Source organism: Phyllobates terribilis, unplaced genomic scaffold (genome assembly GCF_046119375.1).
Source record: "Phyllobates terribilis strain yellow unplaced genomic scaffold, ASM4611937v1 Scaffold_1__5_contigs__length_1240528914, whole genome shotgun sequence".
Lineage (NCBI taxonomy): Eukaryota > Metazoa > Chordata > Amphibia > Anura > Dendrobatidae > Phyllobates > Phyllobates terribilis.
The window spans coordinates 531,583,171-531,608,548 of record NW_027362761.1 but is presented as its reverse complement, the minus strand read 5'-3'; the positions used below and the strand labels follow the sequence as shown (position 1 = coordinate 531,608,548).

General features: G+C 46.5%; 1 protein-coding gene across 3 annotated transcripts in view; it reads left to right on the top strand.

Moving 5' to 3' along the window:
• Nucleotides 1–25,378, top strand: part of ARL15 (ARF like GTPase 15) — a 261,268-nt gene that overhangs the window by 16,830 nt on the left and 219,060 nt on the right. The window contains exons 1-3 of one of the 3 annotated variants that reach the window (XM_073680324.1): nucleotides 16,653–16,768; nucleotides 18,918–19,010; nucleotides 21,638–21,694. The exons of 1 other annotated variant lie outside the window; for it this stretch is intronic. In XM_073680324.1, the coding sequence (XP_073536425.1) occupies nucleotides 18,975–19,010; nucleotides 21,638–21,694 (93 nt within the window). In that variant the 5' untranslated portion in view covers nucleotides 16,653–16,768; nucleotides 18,918–18,974. Of the gene's footprint in view, nucleotides 1–16,652; nucleotides 16,769–18,917; nucleotides 19,011–21,637; nucleotides 21,695–25,378 lie in introns of those variants that run through there. One more of the 3 variants, XM_073680325.1, reaches the window with a different exon arrangement.

Below are 25,378 nucleotides of genomic sequence, written 5' to 3'. Positions count from 1 at the left end.
TACAGAGCCAATGAACATGCAGGGATTGCCAGCCAGTCACTGTAATGCCGCAGCCATGTTGGTTGTGGGCATTACAGTGATTAGCTGGCCGCACAGCGTCACCTCGAGTATTTAAAACCGGGCGCCGCCATCTTGGACACAGTCGCTCCGGATCAGACAGTGTAGGGACAGCGCTGCTGATTTAGGGAGAGATATATACTGCGAAATAGTTAGTGTAGGGTCTGTAAAGGCTGCCAGATCAAACAAACAGTCCTTCTCAGGCTAATATCCATCCCAGGTATACCAGGCAGGCAGGCAGGCAGGCTGTATAGGAGACGCAGTGGTTATACCAGCAAACGCTGCATTACAGTCCTGTGTACTGCTCCTGTTGCTGAAATTGCTGGACTTAGCTCCAGGTCCCGGGGGTCAGGAAAAATCCTTTTTTTTTAATCTAAATCCTCTTTTTTTTTTTTTTTTTCCTCCACAATGTACAAATACCCATCTTATTAACCTTTTGGTGCCACCCCCCCCCCCCCCCCCCAAAAAAAAAAAAGTGTGCCTCTGATTTTTCAGACACAAATATATCTGTTAAAAATAGTCTGGTGTAGGCCAGAGAAATAGAAGTGTGGTTTTGCAGTTCTATGGGCCATTTGTATCTAAAAAAAACAGTTTGAGTGTGTCGCTCACTGTTCAGCCGCAAATATATATATATATTTTAAAAAGCCTGGTATACACCAGTAAATTATTACTGTGGTTTTGATGTTCCACGGTAAAACATCTCTATTATTCAGGTTTTGGTAGTTTTTTCCGTAAAGAAAAACAGTAGTGTCTCCTGACTGTTGTGACACAAAAATATATCTGTTGAAAATAGTCTTGTGTAGGCCCGACATCCCAGTGTGGTTTCGCAGTTCCACGGGTCAAATCGCTGTACTATCCAGTTTTGGGCCTTTGGTATCTAAAAAAAAGCAGTTTGAGTGTGTCGCTCACTGTTCAGCCGCAAATATCTCTATTTAAAAAAGTGTGGTATACCCCAGTAAACAATAACTGTGGTTTTCCTCTTCCACGGTTCTAATCTACTCTTTATTACCCTTTTTCCATTGATAGTGCAAGTGTAAGCTATTTTACTTCATTTACAATGGGCAAGGCGCGTGGCAAGGGACGTGGAAGTGGACGTTCTGGTGATGGTTCGTGCAGAGGACGGGGCCGTGGCCAAGGTGAAAATGTGCCACAACCAGCAGCCACATCTTCTCGCTCCCACTTCTTGACCGAATTACTAGGGAAGCACAGAACAACACCAGTATTGAGAACTGATCAGTGTGAACAGGTTATTAATTGGATAGCAGACAATACTTCCAGTTACCTGGGCACCACCACCTCCGGTCTGTCTTCCACACGGTCAACTCTTAGTAGCCGTGAGTCTCGACCGCATACTCCTCCTCACCCTGATGCTCCTTCCTCCCACCATGCCGAGTGTCGTCAGACAGCAAGTGATCCCACACTTGGACACTCTGAAGAGCTGTTCACTGGTCCATTTCCATATTTGGGCCCCTCGCCTGATACGCTTGAAGTGGTGGAAGAGGAGATCCCATGTTGCGATGCCCAAATATTTGAACAGCCACGGCCACAGGAAGTCGACATTGGCAATCTGTCACAAGAGGTGGACGATGACGAGACACAATTGCCAGGAAGTGAGGAGGAGGATCGTGGTGCGCAAGTGGAAGAGGAGGAGGTGGTGGATGATCTAGTAACTAACCCAACGTGGAAGGAGGACATGCAGAGTGAGGCCAGCAGCACACAGGGGGAGGGAGGCAGAGTACCGAAACAGGCAGGAAGAAACAGTGTGGTGGCCGCAGACAGAAGGCAGGCAACCGTTCCCCGTAACACCAACACGAGGGACGTTGCCAGTACAAGCGGTAGGTCTTCCAGAGTCTGGAATTTTTTTAAAGACTCTGCTGATAACCCCAAAAAGGCCATATGTTCCACCTGCCATGCCAGCATCAGCAGGGGTGACAAAACTACCAGCCTGACCACCACCAGCATGATCAGGCACATGGCAGCAAAGCACCCGACTTTGTGGGGCGAAACCCAGGGTCCACGACCAGTGTCAGCGGGTGTCACCACTGCTTCTTCCACTGTTGTGCGTGCAATAGAACCCCCTGTTGTGTGTGCAAGGCAATCCCCTGTCCATACTGCATGTAAAGATGCCCCCTCCTTTCAGTCTTCACTTGTTATGGCAGTTTCTCAAGAAACCGCATCAACGTCCACGTCCCACCGCAGCGTTCAATTGTCCATATCCCAGACCTTTGAACGAAAGCGGAAATTCGCAGCTAACGCCCCTCAGGCCACAGTCCTAAATTCGCACATTTCACGACTGCTTGCATTGGAAATGCTGCCTTTTAGGCTGGTGGAGGCGGAATCCTTCCACAGTCTTATGGCGGTGGCCGTCCCTCGGTACTCGGTCCCCAGCCGACACTATTTTGCCGGTGTGCCATCCCCGCACTACACAAGCACGTGTCCCAAAGCATCTGCCGTGCCCTCAACAACGCAGTTACTGGGAGAGTCCACCTGACAACGGACACGTGGACAAGTGCTTGTGGCCAGGGACGGTACATCTCTCTGACGGCACACTGGGTAAACATAGTGGAAGCCGGGACCCAGTCGGACCTTGGGATGGAACACATCCTCCCCACACCGAGGATTGCGGGCCCTATGTCAGTCAGAGTTGCCCCCACATTGTACAGCTCCTGCGCATCCTCCTCCGCCGCCGCCTCCTCCTCCGCCTCCATCTCAGATATCACCACATCAGTTACAAGCTGGAAGCATTGCAGTACTGCCTCCGCCAAGCGGCAACAGGCTGTGCTGAAACTCCTAAGCTTAGGTGATAAACCTCACACTGCTTGTGAGTTGTGGACAGCTGTGAAAGAGCAGGGAGATCTGTGGCTGAGACCGCTGAACCTACATCCCGGCATAGTCGTGTGTGACAATGGCCGTAACCTGGTGGCGGCTCTGAGGCGAGGGGAGATCACACACGTACCATGCCTGGCTCATGTGCTTAACCTCGTGGTTCAGCAGTTTCTTAAATCGTACCCCGAGTTGCCAGATCTGCTCGTGAAAGTACGCCGCCTGTCAGCTCATTTTCGCAAGTCGGCTACAGCTTCCGCCGCCCTTGCTGTGTTGCAGCAGCGTTTGCAGCTTCCGGCACACCGACTGGTGTGTGATGTCCCCACACGTTGGAACTCTACCCTCCACATGTTGCAAAGGATTTGTGAGCAGAAGAGAGCAGTTGTGGAGTACCAGCTGCAACAAGGCCGTCGATATTCAGGTCAGACTCCACACATAAGACCTCAGGAGTGGACCTGGATGTCTGACATATGTACCATCCTGACAAACTTTGAGGAGGCCACCAAGATGGTGAGTGGCGATGACGCCATCATTAGTGTCAGCATCCCTCTTGTCTGTCTTTTGCAACGCTCTCTGCAGAGAATTAAAGAGGAGGCATTGCAGCCAGAGTATGATGAGATGGATCAAGAAGCCATAGCAGGCGATTACACACAGCCCAGCCTCATCTCATCCCAACATGCATTGGGGGACAATGAGGAAGAGGAGGAGGAGGAAGAACAGGAGCTGCTATCATGCGTTGTAGACGGTAGTACCTGTACAAGTGTCATACCGTCGGTTCAGCGTGGGTGGCCTGAGGACAGGGGGGAGGAGGAAGAGGAGGAGAGCATGGTCAGTTGTCATCTTGGTGAGGACACGGAAATCTTGCCCGTTACCAGTCTGGCACGCATGGCTGACTTCATGTTACGCTGCCTTAACCGTGATCCTCGCGTTGTCAAAATGTTGGGTGACGGTCATTACTGGTTGGTGACACTTGTAGACCCCTGCTACAAGGAGAACTTTCACTCTCTTATTCCTGAGGTGGAGAGGTCAACAAAAATGGGGCAATACCAGAAGGCCCTTGCTGCAGAACTCTTAAAAAAATCCCATCTGAACACGCTAGCGGCAGAGGTCACAGTTCGTTGTACAGGCGTACAGAGAGATGCAACTCCAATCCAGCAGAGGCAGGGAAACACTGTCAACATTCTGGGACAGTTTTCTGACACCCGCCCAGCTTACAGGCCCTGAGGCGTGGGGTACTCTCACAAGGAGTGGAAAGTTTCAAAAGATGGTGAGGGAGTACCTTGCCGATCGTACCAGTGTCCTCCGTGATTCCTCTGTGCCTTTTAATTATTGGGTATCCAAGCTGGACACTTGGAATGAACTCACTCTGTATGCCTTGGAGGTCCTGGCCTGCCCTGCCGCTAGCGTGTTATCGGAGCGTGTTTTTAGTGCCGCTGGGGGAATTATAACTGATAAGCGCACTCGCCTGTCAACTGACAATGCTGACAAGCTGACCCTTATCAAAATGAACAAGGGCTGGATTGGGCCAGACTTCTCATCACCACCAAATGACAGCAGAGTAACCTAAAGTCAAATCCACTGTGTTATTTCGGTAGGTGTATTCACATGCACCGCTTCACACCCACACATGGGTATACGCTTCCTCGTTTCGGCTGTTTAATCTTCTTCTCCTTATCCTCAGCCTCCACCACCACTATACCACCAGGGTGCCAGCATTGCAAGTTCCTCCGTCCTTATTTTTGGCAGCTTTTGCTTGCAAGACATAAGCAAATACTATGGGACACCCACTCCCCAATAATGGGACTTATGTTTGTAATATGCTGTACTGCATGTGACGCGCCCCCTGGGCCGTGTGTACACGTGTGTGGGATACCGGGTCTCTGGGGTCTGTAGTCTCCGTGGCGGTGACCCAGTCCCGTGGCTCAGGCTGGTCAAACCAGTGGCAGTCTTTCTTAGGTTTTGAGGTTAATTGTCCGACTGCGCCACCCGTGGATTGTTGTCAGGGAGTACCACTGCTGCGAGGCAGACCGCTGAGGCTGGTGTTGTGTGCGCAGCATAGAATGGGATAACTCCCCTCGGGAGGAGTATAGCCTCAGGGCAGTGAGTGTGGATGATGGTGCACGAGCGCAGCAGGAACGACTCAGAGTCTTTGCAGTGCAGTTCAGGGTCTTTACTGATGATTATAAGGTAGACCCTCCCGGGAGTACTGGCTAGCATAAGAGGCCTGGTCAGTCTGTGAGCAAGCAGGAGTTCCCCTGGCCAGGTGGAGTTGTAGGCCTCCCGTCTGTCTGCACTCTTCCTGGCTACCTTGCTGTAAGCGGGTAGAAGTAGCCCACGTCCCTGAGTGTACCGTGTAGTGCTCACCCGTATGACTGGTGACTTGGGGCCTTCTGTTAGCCTCCGCTCCACGACGGCGGTGCTGGTCCCTTGCTTGTGACTGAGCCTCCGGGCTTCTATGGCCAGAGGACCTGAAATCCCCTGCTGGCTGGTTTCTGCTGCTGGATATATAAGTCCTCACAGCTTCGGACTCCTGTGTCCGGTTCCTATTGTCTTCTGCCAGGGCGAGCTCTGCTCAGCTTCCAGCCCCTGGTCTTTAGCTCCTAGCTCCTACAGAGCTCCTTGCTGTTACTTTCCCTTGCTCTCACTCTGACTCTGACTGTTCTCTGACTCGCTCAACCCCGCCCCAGATCCAGTTTATAAGGGCAGAATTCTCCCCTCCCAGGACTGGGGCAGGAGGATGTTGCATGTTTAAGGGATCCTGACCAGGAAACCTCCCACTTGCTCTCCGACGTAATATCTCTATTACTGTGGTGACCAGACCCCTGGGGTGCCACACATGGCTCTTGTAAGGGGCATTGCAGTTCCTCATAATTTTTGGAAAGCCTTCCATTCACTGCTTAGGCCAACAGTGCACGGGAGACCCAGTTGCTATAAATCGAAAAAAAGGTTTAATTAACGCCCTCTGACCTCCATGTCATTTCCAAGGGGCATTGAAGTGGCTGAAAATTTTTGGTAGGCATTGCACTCACTGTATGCCCTATAACTGTGTAGCCGAACCGCTCCTTTTGTTACAGAAACATATCCTACAAGACATATCTGGTTGACTGGCCTGATATTGATGTGAATGGTCCCTGTTCCTCCTGCCCTTTCTCCTTTGCCACCACCTCATCCATCATTTATCACCTGAAGCTTTGTTTTAACGGGAGTCATAGAACTGGGATAGTAGCAGGAAAACATCCAGCAATCCTCGGAGGAGGTAGGATATGCGCCAAAACGCGGACCACCTCAGGCCTAGCCGCTACTACATACATGCGCTTGCATTCCAAGAAAACAAAGTAGATGCTAACTTCTATCATCATCATCATGCTCCTCACCTAGGCACTCTCAACTCCCCTGATGGAGAAGCCAGGGCCCACCGGAGGAGTCTGGTTCTCTGGTGGGCTCTTCCAATTCTGCCCTAAAGCAGGCCAGGCTAAGAAAAGTGTGGGGGAAGGTGACAGGAGAAATCAGGGCGGCTGGGGACCGAGTATGGACACCTGGACGCCACCTGGCGGCTGGGGACCGAGCGTGGACACCCGGCCGCCGGGCGGCTGGGGACAGAGTATGGATACCTCGCTGCCGAAGCGGCCATGAGGTAGTGGCCAGCTTCGGCCTCCTCCAAACTAAAAGGCCCCATTTCAAGTGAAAGCTAGCAGTATGGTATTGCAGCCTGCCGGTGGGTGGGTGGTTGGCTGCATATTTTCGCTTGCATTGCAAGGAATGGGGGAGGTACAATTGAACACTGCCCTGGGACAAGGACTTGCACGGGGATAGTTGCAAGTCTGCATCTTCTGATGCGGCAAGGATCACTTCTGATGGGCACACTTTTAGACAGTGACCTGGGGGTCAGAGATGCTTCCAGGGGTCTTCCCCATGCTGATCCCTTGTCTCTTCAGCACTGTATGCATGTGTCACACAGCACATGGCCAGATAAGGTTGTAAAATGTTAAAATGACATTTCCCGGTGAACGCATTTGTCACGGTTGAAAGCAATATAAAAGTGAAAAAACGCATGAAAAATGCTACTTGTGAACATAGCCCAAGTTGTGGAGGAGTATTTTTGTTTTTGGTTATTTTACCTTATACACAAGTTTTTACCCTGGAAAGGAAATTCCTTAACATATTTCACAGGAAAACCGTTTCAGTTTCGTTTTTGAACGTTTTATTGTGAGCCCGCAAAAGTGGCTTAATACCTCTGACCACGTTGTTGACAGCAGTGACCTGGGGGTCAGAAATGCTTCCAGGGGCGATCCCCATGCTGCCCCCATGTCTTTTGAGCACTGTCACTATCGTTTTGGGCACTTTTTAGGCTTTCTACAGACTGCCGGGGGTGCTGCCGCAATAATGCTCGGGTCTCTCATAGACTAACATTGGGCTCGTTGCTCGGGTCGAGCACCCGAGTATCACGGTAAGCTCGGCCCGAGTTTCGAGCACCCGAGCATTTTAGTGATCGCTCAACACTATCAGTCGTCATCTTGGTGAGGACACGGAAGTCTTGCTCATTACCAGTCTGGCACCCATGGCTGACTTTATGTTACGCTGCCTTAACCGTGACCCTCGCATTGTCAAAATGTTGGGTGACAGTCATTACTGGTTGATGACACTTTTAGACCCCCTCTACAAGGAGAACTTTCACTCTCTTATTCCTGAGTTGGAGAGGTCTACAAAAATGGGGCAGTACCAGAAGGCCCTTGCTGCAGAACTATTAAAAAAATTCCCATCTGAACACGGTAGCGGCAGAGGTCACAGTTCGCTGCCCAACTAAGGCATACAGGCGAGAGAGACGCAACTCCAATCCAGCAGAGGCAGGGGAACACTGTCAATGTTCTAGGACAGTTTTCTGAGACCTGTCCAGCTTACAGGCCCTGAGGCGCAGGGTACTCTACAAGGAGTGGAAAGTCTCAAAAGATGGTGAGGGAGTACCAGCGTCCTCCGTGATTCCTCTGTGCCTTTTAATTATTGGGTATCCAAGCTGGACACTTGGAATGAACTCACTCTGTATGCCTTGGAGGTCCTGGCCTGCCCTGCCGCTAGCGTGTTATCGGAGCGTGTTTTTAGTGCCGCTGGGGGAATTATAACTGATAAGCGCACTCGCCTGTCAACTGACAATGCTGACAAGCTGACCCTTATCAAAATGAACAAGGGCTGGATTGGGCCAGACTTCTCATCACCACCAAATGACAGCAGAGTAACCTAAAGTCAAATCCACTGTGTTATTTCGGGAGGTGTATTCCCATGCATCGCTTCACACCCACACATGGGTATACGCTTCCTCATTTCGGCTGTTTTTTGCTCTTCTCCTTATCCTCAGCCTCCACGACCACTATACCACCAGGGTGACCGTGGTCCATGTTGCCAGCATTGCAAGTTCCTCTGTCCTAATTTTTGGCAGCTTTTGCTTGGAAGGCATAGGCAAAGACTATGGGAGACCCACTCCCCAATAATGGGAATAATGTTTTTAATATGCTGTACTGCATGGCTCTTGTAAGGGGCATTAAAATCGTCTTGTTAAGCTACTGTGACCTCCACGTCTCTTCCAAGGGTCGTTAATATTGTCTTTTTATTCCACTGCGACCTCCACCACTCTTCCAAGGGGCATTAAAAGCGTCTTGTTAAACCACTCTGAACTCCACAGCTCTTCCAAGGGGCATTGACATGTTGTTTTTAATTACCTCTAACCTCCACGACTCTTGCAACGGGCATTGCATTTCCTCCTAATTTTTGTCAGCTTTTTCTTTTCAATGCATAGGCGAACACTAAGGGAGACCCACTCCCCAATAATGGGTAGAAGGTTTTTAATACGCTGTAATCCACGTCTGTTTCAAGGGGCATTGCAGTGCCTAATAATTTTTGGAAAGCCTTCCATTCCCTGCTTAGGCCAACAGTGTACAGGAGACCCAGTTGCTATAAATGGAAAAAACGGTTTAGTTAAGGCCCTCTGACCCCCATGTCACTTCCAAGGGGCATTGGAGTGCCTCGAAATTTTTGGTAGGCATTGCATTCACTGTATGCCTTATAACTGTGTAGCTGAACCGCTCCTTTTGGTACAGAAACATATCCTACAAGACATGTGTGGTTGGCTGGCCTGATATTGATGTGAATGGTCCCTGTTCCTCCTGCTCTTTCTCCTTTGCCACCACCTCATCCATCATTCATCACCTGAAGCTTAGTTTTAATGGGAGTCATAGAACTGGGATAGTAGCAGGAAAACATCCAGCAATCCTCGAAGGAGGTAGAATATGCGCCAAAACGCTGACCACCTCAGGCCTAGCTGCTACTACATACATGCGCTTGCATTCCAAGGAACATAAAGCTAAGGAGGTGGATGGCCTCATGATCATGAATAATTTACTCGTTGTGTAGGAGGCCGACCACTGCTGCTGTCTACCTTCTGAACTTTGTGTTGAAGCCTGATTGACCCAGGACCCGCAATCCTCTATGTCTGGAGGACGTGTTGCATCCCAGTGTCCAACTGTGTCCCGGCTTCCACAATATTAACCCAGTGTGAAGGCGTCAGTGAGATGGACCATTCCTGGCCACATTCACTTGTCCACGTGTTTGTGGTTAGGCTGTCCTTCCCACTAAATGCACTGGGGAGGGCACAGGTAATGTTTTGGTATGCGCGCTTGTGTATAAGGCGCACCGGGACAAATAGGGGCGGCTGGGGACCGTTTATGGACACCCGGCCACCCCCACGCGGCTGGGGACTGTGTGTGGGCACCCGGCCGCCGGGCGGCTGGGGACTGAGTATGAATACCAGGCTACCGACGCAGCCATGACGTGGTGGCCAGATTCCACCTCCACATGCCTAAAAGGCCCAATTTGAAGTGCAAGCAAGCTAGCAGTATGGTATTGCAGCCTGGGGGTGGGTGGGTGGCAGGCTGCATACTTGCGCTTGTATTGCAAGTTATGGGGGAGGTACAATTGAACACTGCCCTGGGACAAGGACTTGCACGGGGATAGTTGCAAGTCTGCATCTACTGATGCGGCAAGGATCACTTCTGATGGGCACACTTTTAGGCAGTGACCTGGGTGTCAGAGATGCTTCCAGGGGTCTTCCCCATGCTGTTCCCATGTCTTTTTAGCACTGTATGCATGTGTCACACAGCACATGGCCAGATAAGGTTGTAAAATGTTAAAATGACATTTCCCGGTGAATGCATTTGTCACGGTTGAAAGCAATACAAACGTGCAAAAATGCATAAAAAAATGCTACTTGTGAACATAGCCCAAGGTGTGGAGGAGTATTTTTGTTTTTGGTTATTTATTTTACCTTATACACAAGTCTTTACCCTGGAAAGGATGTTCCTTAACCCCTTTCCGACCTGGTCAGTAATAGTACGCACCAGGTCGGGAAGGCCGGCTCAGCGGGGGCTCCGGCGGCGAGCCCGCACTGAAGCGAGCACAGGTCAGCTGATTATTGGAATCGCAATCCACCCGCGGCTGTTAACATGTTAAATCTCTGACAGTGGCATTTAACTCGCGTTTCCGGGAGTCCTAAGCCCCGCCCATCAGTGACCCCGTCACGTGATCGCGGGTCACCAATGGGTGGGCATGACAACTCAGGGTCTGCAGCAGACGCCTGTGGTTGTCATGTCTCAATTGCTATGAGCGCCACCTAGTGGTCAGCGCTCATAGCAAGTGAGCATTTCTCCTGCATACAAGCGATCTGCTCATCGCTTGTATGCAGTAGAAGCAATCAGACAACTGCTGCTGCTAGTGTCCTCTGGAGACTATAGAAGCAAGCAGAAAGTGTAAAAAAAAAAAAAAAAAAAAAAAAGAAGTTTTTAAAAAAAATATAAAGGTTTAAGTCACCCCCCTTTCGCCCCATTCAAAATAAAATATATATATATATATAAAAAAAAAACACATACACATATTTGGTATCGCCGCGTTCAGAATCGCCCGATCTATCAATATAAAAGAAGAATTAATACAATCGGTAAACGGCGTAACGAGAAAAAAATTTTAAACGCCAGAATTAAGTTTTTTTGGTCGCTACAACTTTGCAATAAAATGCAATAACGGGCGATCAAAACATCGGATCTACCCCAAAATGGTATCAATAAAAACGTCAGCCCGGCACGCAAAAAATAAGCCCTCACCCAGCCCCAGATCCCTAAAAATGGAGAAGCTAAGGGTCTCGGAAAATGGCGTCATTTTTTTTTTGTTTTTTTTAGCAAGCTTTGGATTTTTTTTTCACCACTTAAATAAAAAAGAACCTATACATGTTTGGTGTCTATGAACTCGTAACGACCTGGAAAATAATGATGGCAGGTCAGTTTTAGCAATCTGTGAACGTGGTAAAAAAAGGACCCAAAAAACAACTGTGGAATTGCATTTTTTTTGCAGTTTCACTGCACTTGGAATTTTTTTCCCATTTTCCAGCACACGATATGGTAAAACCAGTGATGGTGTTTAAAAGTACAACTCTTCCCGCAAAAAATAAGCCCTCACATGGCCATATTGAACGAAAATTAAAAAAGTTCTGGCTCTGGGAAGAAGGGGAGCAAAAAAGGAAAACACAAAAACAGAAAGACCCATGGTCGTTAAGGGGTTAACATATTTCACAGGAAAGCACTTTCAGTTTCGTTTTTGAACGTTTTATTGTGAGCCTGTAAAAGTGGCTTAATACCTCTGACCACGTTGTTGACAGCAGTGACCTGGGGGTCAGAAATGCTTCCTGGGGCGATCCCCATGCTGTCCCCATGTGTTTTGAGCATTGTCACTATCGTTTTGGCCACTTTTTAGGCTTTCTACCGACTGCCGGGGGAGCCGCCGCAAAAATGTTCGGGTCTCCCATAGACTAACATTGGGCTCGTTGCTCGGGTCGAGCACCCGAGTATCACAGTGAGCTCTGCCCGAGCTTCGAGCACCCGAACATTTTAGTGCTCGCTCAACACTAATAACCATGAGTGGAGAAAAAGTTTTTTGGTTATTGGTTGGGTGAAGCCATTTATTGTCAAACTACTGTGTTTTCTCTTTTTAAATCTTAATGACAACCAAAAACATCCAAATGACCCTGATCAAAAGTTCACATATCCCAGTTCTTAATACCGTGTATAACATCAATGACAGCTTGAAGTCTTTTGTGGTAGTTGTGGATGAGGTTCTGTATTTCCTCAGATGGTAAAGCTGCCCATTCTTCTTGGCAAAAAGCCTCCAGTTCCTGTAAATTCCTGGACTGTCTAGCATGAACTGCGCGCTTGAGATCTCCCCTTAGTGGCTCAATGATATTGAGGTCAGGAGACTGAGATGGCCACTCCAGAACCTTCACTTTGTTCTGCTGTAGCCAATGACAGGTCGACTTGGCCTTGTGTTTTGGATCGTTGTCATGTTGGAACGTCCAAGTACATCCCATGTGCAGCTTCCGGACTGATGAGTGCAAATTTGCCTCCAGGATTTGCTGATAACGTGCTGCATTCATCTTTCCTTCAACTTTTACCAAGTTTCCTGTGTAGCTCACACATCCCCAAAATATCAGCGATCCACCACCATGCTTTACTGTAGGTATGGTGTTCCTTTCATCATAGGCCTTGTTGACCTCTATCCAAATGTAACATTTATGGTTGTGGCCAATTTTGGTCTCATCACTTCAAATTACCTTGTTCCAGAAGTTTTGAGGCTTGTCTCTGTGCTGTTTAGCGTATTGTAGGCGAGATACTTTGTGTCATTTGCGCAGTAATGACTTTCTTCTGGCGACTCAACCATACAGCTCAATCTTCTTCAAGTGCCTCACACACACTGATTACAAGCAAATGGGTCCCAGGTAAGGATGTTACCTTTAGTAGCCATTCAAACCCAATTCTGTTCATGTTATCAGGCCAAAATCACCAGGGTATATGAACTTTTTGATCAGGGTCATTGGATGTTTTTGGTTGTCCTTAAGATTTAAAAAGAGAAAACACAGTAGTTTGACAATAAATGGCTTCACCCAACCAATAACCATGAGTGGAGAAAAAGTTTTTTTTGTTATCATTCATGTACTCTGAAACAACGACAAGAAAGGAAAAATTCTGCCGGGGTATGTAAACTTCTGAGAACAACTATATAATCTCTTATAACAGTTATTTCCCCTGATTTGGGGTCTTGGGCGACTTTCAGATTGTCATACTTGTTAGCATGGGAAGTTGTATTATTTTTAGCCAGTGTTCCTGCAGATCGGTGTTATTGTATTTAGAGATTGCCTTGATTCTGCAGGAGGTAGCCCAATCCTGTACGACACCTCCACAGGGGATCCTCGGTGTTGGCTGAAGACACCATAATGAACAAGGGCTCCTTGTTCCTTTGCTTTCAGCTTTTGCATGGACTGAACAATAGTGATGTGTCTCCGCCGGTGTTAGGCCGTGTGCGGGCAGGTGTTACCAAAGCGGTCTGTCCTCTGTCCTGGATTAATAATAATAATAATAATAATCTTTATTTTTATATAGCGCTAACATATTCCGCAGCGCTTTACATACATTATCGTCGCTGTCCCCATCGGGGCTCACAATCTACATTCCCTATCAGTATGTCTTTGAAGTGTGGGAGGAAACCGGAGAACCCGGAGGAAACCCACGCAAACACGGGGAGAACATACAGACTCCTTGCAGATGTTGTCCTTGGTGGGATTTGAACCCAGGACCCCAGCGCTGCAATGCTAACCACTGCACCACCGTGCCACCCCACATAGCTGTCAGTGATCTATATAGAGAGAGACACAGCGCTGCAGAAACATTTCCCATTAGCCCCCAGTCAGAGGTTTCACACCTTCCCAGATCAGATCTCTTGCTTTGCCCTTAGGAGGAGCAACACCCTGAAATGTGTTTGCAGATTGGGTTTCTGGTTTGACTTCTCATGTGGCAAGGCTCGTTAAAGGGGCGATAGTAACCTTTAGGATTGTTACATCCAATAGGTGGCGCTAAAGATAGTCTTTCTCCTGCTGAAGAGGCTATTTGTATATTTAAATTCACAGAGGAGCATTACATGGCCTAGAAGTCTCCTTACACCAGCTTTGACACTCTCTTTGCAAGGAGAAATATTTCCTCTTTCTCCTTGCAAAGAGAGTGTCAAAGCTGGTGTAAGGAGACTTCTAGGCCATGTAATGCTCCTCTGTGAATTTAAATATACAAATAGCCTCTTCAGCAGGAGAAAGACTTTATCTCTAGCGCCACCTATGATGCACAGAACCAACAAACGGGCAAGAGAAGTAGCACTGCATGGCTGGCATCCTTTCCTCCCCTCTGGAATATTATGCAGATAATTGTAATACTGGTGTAGATATGGCTTCTGATGACGGTGCACTTATTTATGGCATCTCTAGTTCTTCCATGTAACATGCACATAGTCTCTTTGGTCAAACATGTGGGAAGATAAGCAGCTGCCATACAGGTTTCATGGCCAATTCAGACGAGGGAATCCATATACGGTATACATAGAAATGCTCATTCCCAATTATCAGTCCGCCTAAACAGGCGGGCAATCACTTGCCGAATGAGAAAAACGCCTCTTTTCTTCAAGCACAATGATTTTTCAGCTTGCGTTAAAAATAATCGTTCTCGGCAGCACATCGTCCAGTGAAAATAGGTCATGTGCTGCCGAGAACAATAATATTCTAAGGAATCAGATTGTATTAGTGATGGTTCGGGGTGCATAGAATATCCCTTGGCTTTTGTAATCAGGTCAGTAAACGATCGGCCTGCATATAGCCAATCGGCGGTCATCCAATGGCCTGAATTGTCCTTTGTGAAAGGAACGTTAATATGGCTTATTTTTGAGAGCTGGAAAAGATCTGTCAGTACGACACATCCTATTGGAACTTTTTGGCAGTGTCTGACAACCCCGTCTGCACATGTTGAGTGCCGTCTTGACTCGAGTGAATGCTATCTTTGTCAGATATAGGCCTGATATAGTGTTTAAAAAAAAAACCATATATATATATATATATATATATATATATATATATATATATATATATATATATATATATATATATATATATATATATATATATATATATATATATATATATATATATATATATATATATATATATAATATATTCATAATATTAAAAAAAATATACAGCAGATCCCTAAGTACTCTTCAGAGTTGAATGATACAATTCTGGCTGCCTGCAGTCACCACCAGGGGGAGCTAAGAGCACTGAGTACTAGACGGGTAACTCTAAGCTCCCCCTAGTGGTGACAGCAGGCACACAAAAAATAACTTTTAAAAACGTTTTCACTTTAAAAGATTTAGCTTTTTGTACAACAAATAGCACCAATTTAAAAAATTAATCGATACGTCATTTTGCACATTGTTAAAAATATATTGACGTATAAACTTTTCTGACATATCCAACATGGCCTCATGTTCTGCCTTGGAGCATCAGGTGGAGGAGGGTTCGGGTCTTCAGAGAGCTGTCCCAAAGGTGGAAACCACACTTGTCATTCATGAATGACATTTCTTGTGAATAGGCCATAAATATCTGAGATGGGAATAAGCCTAACATTTTAATTATCAGTTTCAGGACAGGAACGTTTGTTTTCGTGGTTTAGTTTTTTTCCCCCCACACCTTCTTTCAAGTAATAATTTTTTGGGTGAATTTTTACGTCAACGTAACCATGTGAGTTTAGAATGATACAGTTCACTTTATCAATTATATTGACCTGGAAATCACGAAAAAATTCCAGGTGCAGTGAAATGGTTAAAAAAAATAATGGCAGAATTTTTTTCATTTTTTTTCTGTTTTTTTTTTTATTTTTATTTTTTTTTACAGTGTTACATTATTCTCTAAGTCAGTGTGATTTACAATCATATAAAACTTATTTATTGACTTTTTTCTTTTTTTATATTTTAGTGGTAAAAAAACTAAATGTAATTTGGCCTGTGTTGTCTTGAGATTCATAACGTATTTATTTGGCAGTTGTTGTTTTTGTTGGTTGTTTTAGTTTTTTTTTTTTTTTTTTTTGTGTGTGTTCCGGGCCTTTAGTTTTTATTGGTGTCGTTTTTGGGGTACATACAATGTTTTTATCTATTATCTTTGCACACGCTCATTAGATGTTTCATTACAAAACATAGGATGAGTCAGTTTATTGCTGCTAATGTACATGTGGAAATTACAAGATTTTTACTTTTTTGTATTCATTTGTACTATTTTTTTTTTTATTTTGAATGCAAATTTTTCTTTCTTTAGAAATCTATTGAACAATACAATTCTGGCTTCCTGCAGTCACCACCAGGGGGAACAAAGAAGAGTACTAGACTGTTAATTCTAAGCTCCCCCTAGTGGTGGCAGCAGTCAGACAAAATGTTAACACATTCCCTTTAAGAGTCGGTAGATTTATTTGGCCGACATTTAGTTCCTACTTCCAATGCTTTAAGAAAATATTATTAACCCCTTCCCGACCCGTGTCACAGCGTCTGTGACATGGAGGGATCGCGCCCCTGCAGCGCCTGCGAGCGCAACTGTGACACCTGTAGTTTACCCCACAGGTGGTGGATTAACCCCCCTGTGCCTAAACCCCCCCCCCCGATTGGTAGTTTCACTTTCACTTTAGTGAAACTGCCAATCGGAATGAATTAAATATTTCACCAATGGAAATTGGTGAAATATTTACTATCTGGGCATGGCTTGATGCATATAGCATCAGCCATTGGCTGGGGGCAGTGTCACATCTGCCCCCCCCCTCCCCCCAGATCTGATTGGGGGGCTAGCGTCACATGGACACTAGCGCCAATCAGATGTGGAGGGAGTTGTTCATGATGGCTGAAACTCCCCAGCTCCATCCCGTCCCTGGATCGTCTGCTGCCGCCGTGGATCCTGTGCTGCTGCCGCCGTGGATCCGCCGCTGCTGATCCGCAGCAGGTAGTATTGCCCCCACTTCCCCCCGACCCCCCCCTCCCAATTTCTTACCTGCACCCCGACCTCCACTCCCTCCATCTTCCACGTCTTCATCCACCGGCTGCTGCTCTCCTTCTGACAGCCGGTGGACTGTTACACTGAGCCTGCTGCTGCCTGTGATCAATGCCCTACTCCTGTGATCACACCCACCATCCCCCAGTCCCAGTGATCACCCCCCCCCCCCCGCAAACCCAGTGATCACCCCCCTGCTGCTGCCGGCTCCTGCTCCCCTTTCTGCCCCAGTAATCACCCCCCTGATGCTGCCGGCCTCCTACCCCTCTTGCTGCTGCCGGCTCCTGCCCCCCTTTCTGTCCCAGGGTTCACTCCCTTGCTGCTGCTACTGCCGGCTCCTGCCCCTCTTTCTGCCCCAGTGATCACCCCCTTTGCTGCTGCTGCTGCTGGCTTCTCCATCTCCTCAGCCCCCTCCTACGCCTGACCGCCCCCTCATGCGCCCCCTACGCCTGAGCGCGCCCCCTACGCCTGACAGCCCCCTACGCCTGACAGCCCCCACACGTGACTGCAGAAGGTTACACCAAGCACACACACGCACGCACGCACACGTACACGTACACTCACACTATAATAAAGTTTCGATTTATTTTATTTATTTTTTTCTTTTTTACACACGCACACAGCACACAAAATGACCTGCCCGTCCCGCTCATCCCAGTCTAGGGCGTACTCAGCTGGGGAGGCTATGTCAGGTTGGTGTGTGTGTTGTAGTGTATGTGAGGTTGTGTGTGTGTGTGTGTGGTGTATACACTACACTATACCACACCGCACACCAACCTGACATACACTACACAATGGTGTCCGCTAACAAATTGAATGGAAAATCTGCTCAAATTGTTAGCGGACACCATGTTGCGTATGGAGAGCCCCTGATGTGCCTAAACAGTGGAGCTCCCCACAAGTGACCCCATTTTGGAAACTAGACCCCCCAAGGCACCTATCTAGATGCATAGTGAGCACTTGGAACCCCCAGGTGCTTCACAAATTAATCCGTAAAAATACGTGTTTTTTTTTCCACTTTTTCATTTTTACGAATCAATAATCTTCTTGAATGTAGTTTTGAGTAGCTTGAGGGGTGCAGTTTTTGGAATGGTGTCACTTTTGGGTGTTTTCTGTCATGTACACCCCTCAAAGGGACTTCAAATGAGATGTGGTTACTAAAAAAAAAAATGGTTTTGTACATTTTGCTGGAAAAAAGATAAATTGCTGATGAACTTTGAACCCTTCAAACTTCCTACCAAAATTATTTTTTTTTTTTCCCAAAATTGTGCTGATGTAAAGTAGACATGTGGGAAATGTTATTTATTAACTATTTTGTGTCACCTCACTCTCTGGTTTAGCAGAATAAAAATTCAAAATTTGAATATTGCGAAATTTTCAAAATTTTTCCCATATTTTAGATTTTTTCACAAATAAACGCAAATATTATCGACCTAAATTTAATACTAACATGAAGCCCAATATGTCACGAAAAAACAGTCTCAGAATCGCTAGGATCCGTTGAAGCGTTCCAGAGTTTTAACTTCTTAAAGGGACACTGGTCAGAATTGACAAAAATGCCAAGGTCTTTAGGGTCAAAATAGGCTGGGTCCTGAAGGGGTTAATGGAAACGCGGCGGGGGGGGGATGTTTGTATGAATCCCTGGAGGCCATGGGGCAGCGATGGAAACAAGGATGGAGTTTGTGTAAGGTTTCCAGAAACGGCAGAAGCAGTGATCATCACTCGTAGTTTGCAGGTTATGATCTATTGGCGATGCGCAGTGGTTTCCTCCATGACATGTAACCTTGTATATTGGTGTTTATGTCCTCTCCTCCATGCAGGAGTCCTGTAGGGGCCTTAGAGTAAGAAAATTACACAACACTTGTCAATGAATGTGAGAACGGACATGAATGAATATAATCATAGATAATAATTAGTCAAAACCACATAGTTACCTAGGAACATTGATTTTGGGGTATTTTTTTTCTCCTCCCTGGATTACTTTGTTTTTATTACTTTTTCTTTTGATATTGTTACCCACTCTGTCCATTTGAAAATCTAGTGGGCCTTAAAGGGTTAATAATAATAAAAAAAATGAACTTATCCTCTACTCATATGATAGGTGATAATTTGCTGACTGCTGGTGGTCCAAACACCGCAACCCCCATCCGCCCCCTCAATGGATCCAGAGATTGGGAGCATGAAAAGAGCGGAGGTGCGTATGCTCAGCAGCGATGATGAGGTCTGTAAAGCGCTGCAGAACATGATGGCGCTACATGAGCAAGGAAAATAAATGTAGAAAACAGAGTTGCATTTTTAAAGGGAATCTGTCAGTAGGATCAACCCTCCTAAGCCGTCCATATGGGCATGTAGGTCATAGAAAGCTGAATAAAATGATACCTTGATATCTGCGATCCGATGTCTTATGCCAGAGAAATTCACATTTTTATGAATATGTAAATGATCTGTTAAGATCTACGGGCCGGACATAGATCTCTCCAAGAATCTGCCTCCAGAGCTTATTATAAATGAAATGGGCCATTACCAGTGTGAGACATGTAGATCAGGAGAGCAGACTGTCAGTCATTACATGTCTCTCACTGCTAATGCCCCCGCTTTCATTTAAAATAAATTTCTGAGGCAGATTCTCGGAGAGATCAGTGTCCATAGACATAAGATCTATGGGCCTATGATCTAACAGCTCATTAACATATAAGGAAAACGTGGATTTCTCTGGAATACGACATTGGATCGCAGATATCAAGGTATCCTTTTATTCATCTTTCTATGATCTGCATGCCCATATGGACGGAGGATCCTACTGACAGATGCCCTTTTAAGGGAATCTGTCACCACATTTGAGGTAGGTAAATCATTAATATGGGCATAGAGGTTATAAAGTCATACCAGTCGTTTCATGTCTTATTGCAGAGAAATCATATTTTATGACTTTATGTTAATGAGCTCTTCTAGGCTATGGGCAGGCTGCTGTCGAGAAGAAAACCCTGCCTTTGCACTTCATTAGCATATATTGCTCCTCCCCTTATCATTCATGTATACCGGTAATGACAGGCGTTTGAGATGAAATCTGGCGCCTGCACATTCCATCTCCTGTTGCTCCTCCTCAGTGTTCCGTCCTTATCAGGGCATAGGCTTCACTTTCCTTCTGCACAGGTGCCGACTGGTCACCGATACTTCCGCTCCCAGTGTTCTCCGGTGCGCAGAAAAGGTGACTTAACAGCGCAGAAGCCACATACATGTCAGGGGAGATACTCCGCCATATTGAAGACAGAAGAAATGTGCAGTGTGCCTTCATGACAAGCATCTTTAGCACTTAACACTTCTGGCTGTTATGACCTGCTGCAAATGTTATACATATCCAGAAACCAGCTTCCTGAGGAATCTTAAGATGCATTTACACTGCACGATCATCGTTCCTAGGTACGCTCTTAGCCCCATAATCGTGCAGTGTATTAAAAGTAGATCCTTAGTTGCATTTTCTTCCATGCTCCTTGTATTTGTCTGGCTATTGACGCAAAAAAAAAAAAAAAAAAAAAAAAAGAAGAATTTTCTTAACTAATATAAAGGTAATCTAAAATATTTTGTATAATATATAATTTGCATTTCTCTGTTGCACAAGTTCCTACAGACTTGTCTTTTTATCTGCTTTTATGTCTTGGGCCTCATTCAGACGTCGCCCCATTTTTTGTCGGTCAGTGTTTTTCATCTGATTTTCATCAGTGTGCCGTCCGTTTGTCAGTTTTTACCACCCGTGTTTCGTCAGTGATTTTCACATATGAAAAAAAATGACTCTACTTCTCTTCTCCTTTGCAATGTTAATTGCGGACGGCACTTGGTTTGTTTGTTGATGCCATCCCTGCGCTCGCTGTAATTTTCACAGGCCCATAGACTTGTATGGGTGATTTTGAGCAATAACAGATGTTTCCGTGATTTATTTATTTTTTTTGGAACACCAAGTCTGCCAAAAATACCCACTGACATGTGAACAACTCCATAGATTATAATGTGTACGTGTTCTATTCGTGACAACTATGGATAGTACACGAACGTGAACAACTGATGTCTGAATGAGGCCTTAAAGGGAGTCTATCAGCCTGATTTGAAAGTATTAACCAAGTACATGGCCATGCAGGGGATAAAAATAAAAATGTCACCTTTAGGCTTTGTTTGTTTAGTTTTTTTTGTCACAATTTGCAAGAAACGCTGTAAAATCGCAGACTTTTTGGCAAATCGAGACAACCTTGCAAATGCATATTAGTAAACATGGCATTAACTCAGCCATACATGTTAAATGGCTGTCGGCCAATCAATGCTCCGGTCAATTTTCCTATACACAGGAGCACCCGATTGGCTGAACGCTCCTGTGTTCTCTGGGATAGCTGCCAACAGACACCTCTGCCGGGGGCTTATGTCCGGAACAACAGAGAATCGGCAATCTGAAATGGGACATGCCGGATCAATATCACCAATGATCAGTCGACCGGTGCCCCATACACATTAGAGTGTTGGCCGACATGAGTGTACCGTGTATGGGGGAATTTTGTTCTCTAATCACTGCCTCTGTTCTGCATAAGTTTAATCAATCATTTTAATTAGGGGGCTCTGGGGCACACCGCCCGTGGCCAGGGGGCTCTGGGGCTCTGTTTCGCACGGTTTTGTTTTTATAACACAGTGACAAGGCTGTGTACTTAGTTTTATACTGTCAGTTTGGGCTGACCTACTCCCATTACAGTGAATGCTGTCCTTATATATGTGACTGTGTATTCTACCAAGAACAATCCACGGGGATCGGGATGACCCTATCTTGTCTTTTGGTTTTAGACAGTGTCAGAATGCCTCCAGATCTCTTATGCAATTTGTAGAATTGCCATTTACACGGTAAGGCATCTGTGGCTGCAGCCCGCTTGTGTCAGTGGTCATACACCATACTACCATCATAGTAATGTCCACCACCCATCGAGCAAGCATGCAAGCTTCTGTATCCAGTGACCGTGGCTGTTCCATTTGTCAGACCGCTGTGTTTCATTCATTAGCCTTTTATTTTTGTGCAGAATAAAGGATAAAGCTTAAAAATACAACTAAATCAGCAAAACTCTATTGGGCCCTTAGTTATACCTGTCTCCTTTAGGACCTGGTTGCCTTAGTATGTGCACACGGGCCTCATCCACAGCTGATTTTCTGTTCCGATTTTCCCAGACATAAAATCTGCTGTGTTTTACGGTAGGAGTGTTGTGAATGACATTTCCCGCATCGCAACCCCGGCAAATTTGCATGTATATTCCCAGCTCAATTTCTCCGCCTTGACGCACCGGATTACTACACAGCAGGTTTTGTTTGCATTATTGTACTGTCACCTATGCAGTCATACCTCTAACTTCAGTAATAATATTGCACTTACCGATTTCTTGTCGGCTGGGGGGCTACATGGCAAACGTGTCACGTGACGGCAATTTTCAGAAAAGTCCAAAACATTTGCAACTAGTCAACGACTTGCTAATTTTAGTTTTGTGATTTTGCAAGTTGCAATCCCATGTAACTTGCAAGTGAGCCGCACTGGGAAACCTTTGTGGCCGTGTCGCAGGTCGCAATCCAGCAAAATAGGAAATCATCAGATGCAAAGTTGCAACATTCTGATTTCAGTGTCACATAACACGTTGCCGTGGAGCCATAGCCCTAGTCTTTCATTGGACATTTTGTTAACAAATGGTGACCCTTTTTTTTGCTGTATCTTGATTGCTTTGTTTTTTAATTGGCAGTGTAAAGCCCCACAAACACTTTAGATAGGTGTTGGTTGATCGTTGGCTTGTTTGCCGAAAGCTAACTTTACCATACAAGAGACAGCTGCCGCCAGTAGTGATAAGTGAGCATGCTCGTCACTACTCGTTACTCGCCCGAGCATCACAGTGCTTGAGATGGTCATTACTCGGCGAGTATTTTTTGAATGGAGCTCGAGTCCCCGCCCAGCATGTTTGGCGCATATTAGGCAGCCAATTACCATGCAGGGATTGCATGACCCTCACTATAACGCCGTAGCAATGTTGGTTGTGGCATTAGTGATTGGTTCGCCGCATAGCGTCATCGCGTCTATATAAGACCCGCGACCCTATGCTCGTCACAGTCTACCATCCAAACAGGCAGAGTAGGGAGAGGTGCTGCTGTGCGTGGGAGGGAATTGATGCTTATTTTAACCAGAGATTCAACACCACTATTGGTAATCTACACTAACAGTCCTTGTAAGGGCTCATTCTGATGAATATTAATCCTGCTGATAGCACTAGTTAGGCAGAGTTAGTGGAGATCTAGTTTAGTACAGAATAGGGTCCATTGCACGTTGTTTCTGCTGCTTGAACTCCTATCAATAGCCCTAGATATTAGATTAAGAGTATAGAGAATAGCCCTAATTAATTTTGGCAAAAAGCAATATAATACACCATTTTTACTGCTCCATTTGTTTAACAGCATACAGCCAGATTTGGTTGATTTGAATAGCATTGCTGTATTGTGCAAGCAGAGAAACTTGTCCATCTCAGGTGGTCAAATATTACTGCGGTAATAATCCTGACTTTTTTTGGAAGCTGCAAAATGTTATACTCCATTTAAAGTCTGACAGTTGTGCATTCAAAACATATCCACACTTGGTCGCTGACCAATAGCATCGCTATACCGCCACTAATATTATACTCCATTTAAAATGGGCAAGGCGCGTGGTAAGGGACAGGGAAGTGGACGTGATGGTGCACGCAGAGGCCGAGGCAGTGGGCAATATGAAACTGTGCCTGCTGAGGGAGCACAACAAGCACCCACATCATGTCGACCTAGCTTCCTGTACCACTTTCTAGGGGGCCACGGAATACCACTCTTGAAGCCAGAGCAGTGTGAAAAAGTTGTTGGTTGGATAGCAGATAATGCTTCCAGTCAGTTTGCCGCCACCACCACCCTGTCTTCCACGTGGTCCAGTCTTAGTAGCTGTGAGTCTGGACCACATATTCCTCAGAAAGTGCAATTACTGTCGCAAGAGGTGGATGATGATGAGACACAATTGCCAGAAAGTCAGGAGGAGGCACAGGGTACATACTTGAAAGACGAGGTGGTGGACGATGAAGTCACTGGGACTGGGAAAGAGGCATGCATAGTGAGAACAGCAGCGCAGAGGGGGAGGAAGCCGTAGCACCACAACAGGCAGGAAGAAGCAGAGGGGTGGCCAGACACAAGGCGGGCAACTGGTCCCCAAAACCAATACCAGGGAAGTTGCCACTCCTGCTGTTAGGTCTTCTGGAGTCTGGCTCTCTTTTTGAGACTGTCCAGTTAACCCAGAAAAAGGCCATTTGCAACATCTGCTATGCCAGCATCAGCAGGGGCAGCAAAACTACCTGCCTGACCACCAGCATGCCCAGGCACATGACAGCAAAGCACCCGACTAGTTGGACCGAATGCCAGTGTCCAGAGACTGTATGCGGGTGACACCACACCACACCACAGCCTGTTCCGCTGTTGTGCGTACACGCCATTCCTCTGTCCATAACTCCGATGAAGATGCCTCCCCATCCTGCACCTGTCGTTGGTGCCCAGCTCGCAGCGTTCAGTTGTCCCTACCCTAGTCCTTTGAACGCAAATGTTCAGCCACCCACCCACAGGCCACACTACTAAACTACCACGTTTCTCAACTGCTTGCACTGGAAATGTTGCCTTTTATGCCCGTGGAGACTGAAGCTTTCCGCAACCTCATGGCGGCGTGTTCCTCGGTACTTGGTCCCCAGCTGCCACTATTTCTCCCGGTGTGCCGTCCCCGCCTTACAAAGGACATGTCCCAGAACATTACCCATGCCCTCACAAACGCAGTTACTGGGAAAGTCCACCTAACCACGGACATGTGGACAAGTGCTTATGGCCAGGGATGCTACATGTCACTGACTGTACACTAGGTATTGTGGAAGTCGGGACCCAGTCGGATCCTAGGACGGGACACGTCATCCAAACGCCGAGGATTGTTCCGCTGCCTTTACGTGACCCTCGCGTTGTACACATTTTGAGCAACAGTAATTACTGGTTTGTCACACTTATAGACCCACGCTACAATGAGAACTTTCTATCTCTCCTTCCCGTGGCAGAGAGGTCTAATAAAATGTTGGAGTACCAGAAGGCCCTTGTTGAAGAATTTTTAAAAAAACTCTCATCTGACAACGCTGGCGGCAGAGGTCACAGTTTATTGGACAACCAAGGAGTACAGGCGAGGGCGACACAAACCAGATGCAGCAGAGGAACACTGTGAAAGGTCTGGGACAGTTTTGTCAGACCCTCCCAGCGCCCAGGCCCTGATGCGCGGGGTACTCTGACAAGGAGGGAAACATTTTGGAAGATGCTGTAGGAGTACCTTGGCAACTATACCAGCGTCCTCCATGATTCCTCTGTGCCTTACAACTATTGGGTATCCAAGCTGGACACGTGGCATGAACTGTCTCTACTCCTTGGAGGTCCTGTCCTGCCCTGCCACCAATATTTTGTCAGAGAGTTTTTAGTGCCGCTGGTGGAATTATAACCGATAGGCGCATCCGCCTGTCAACT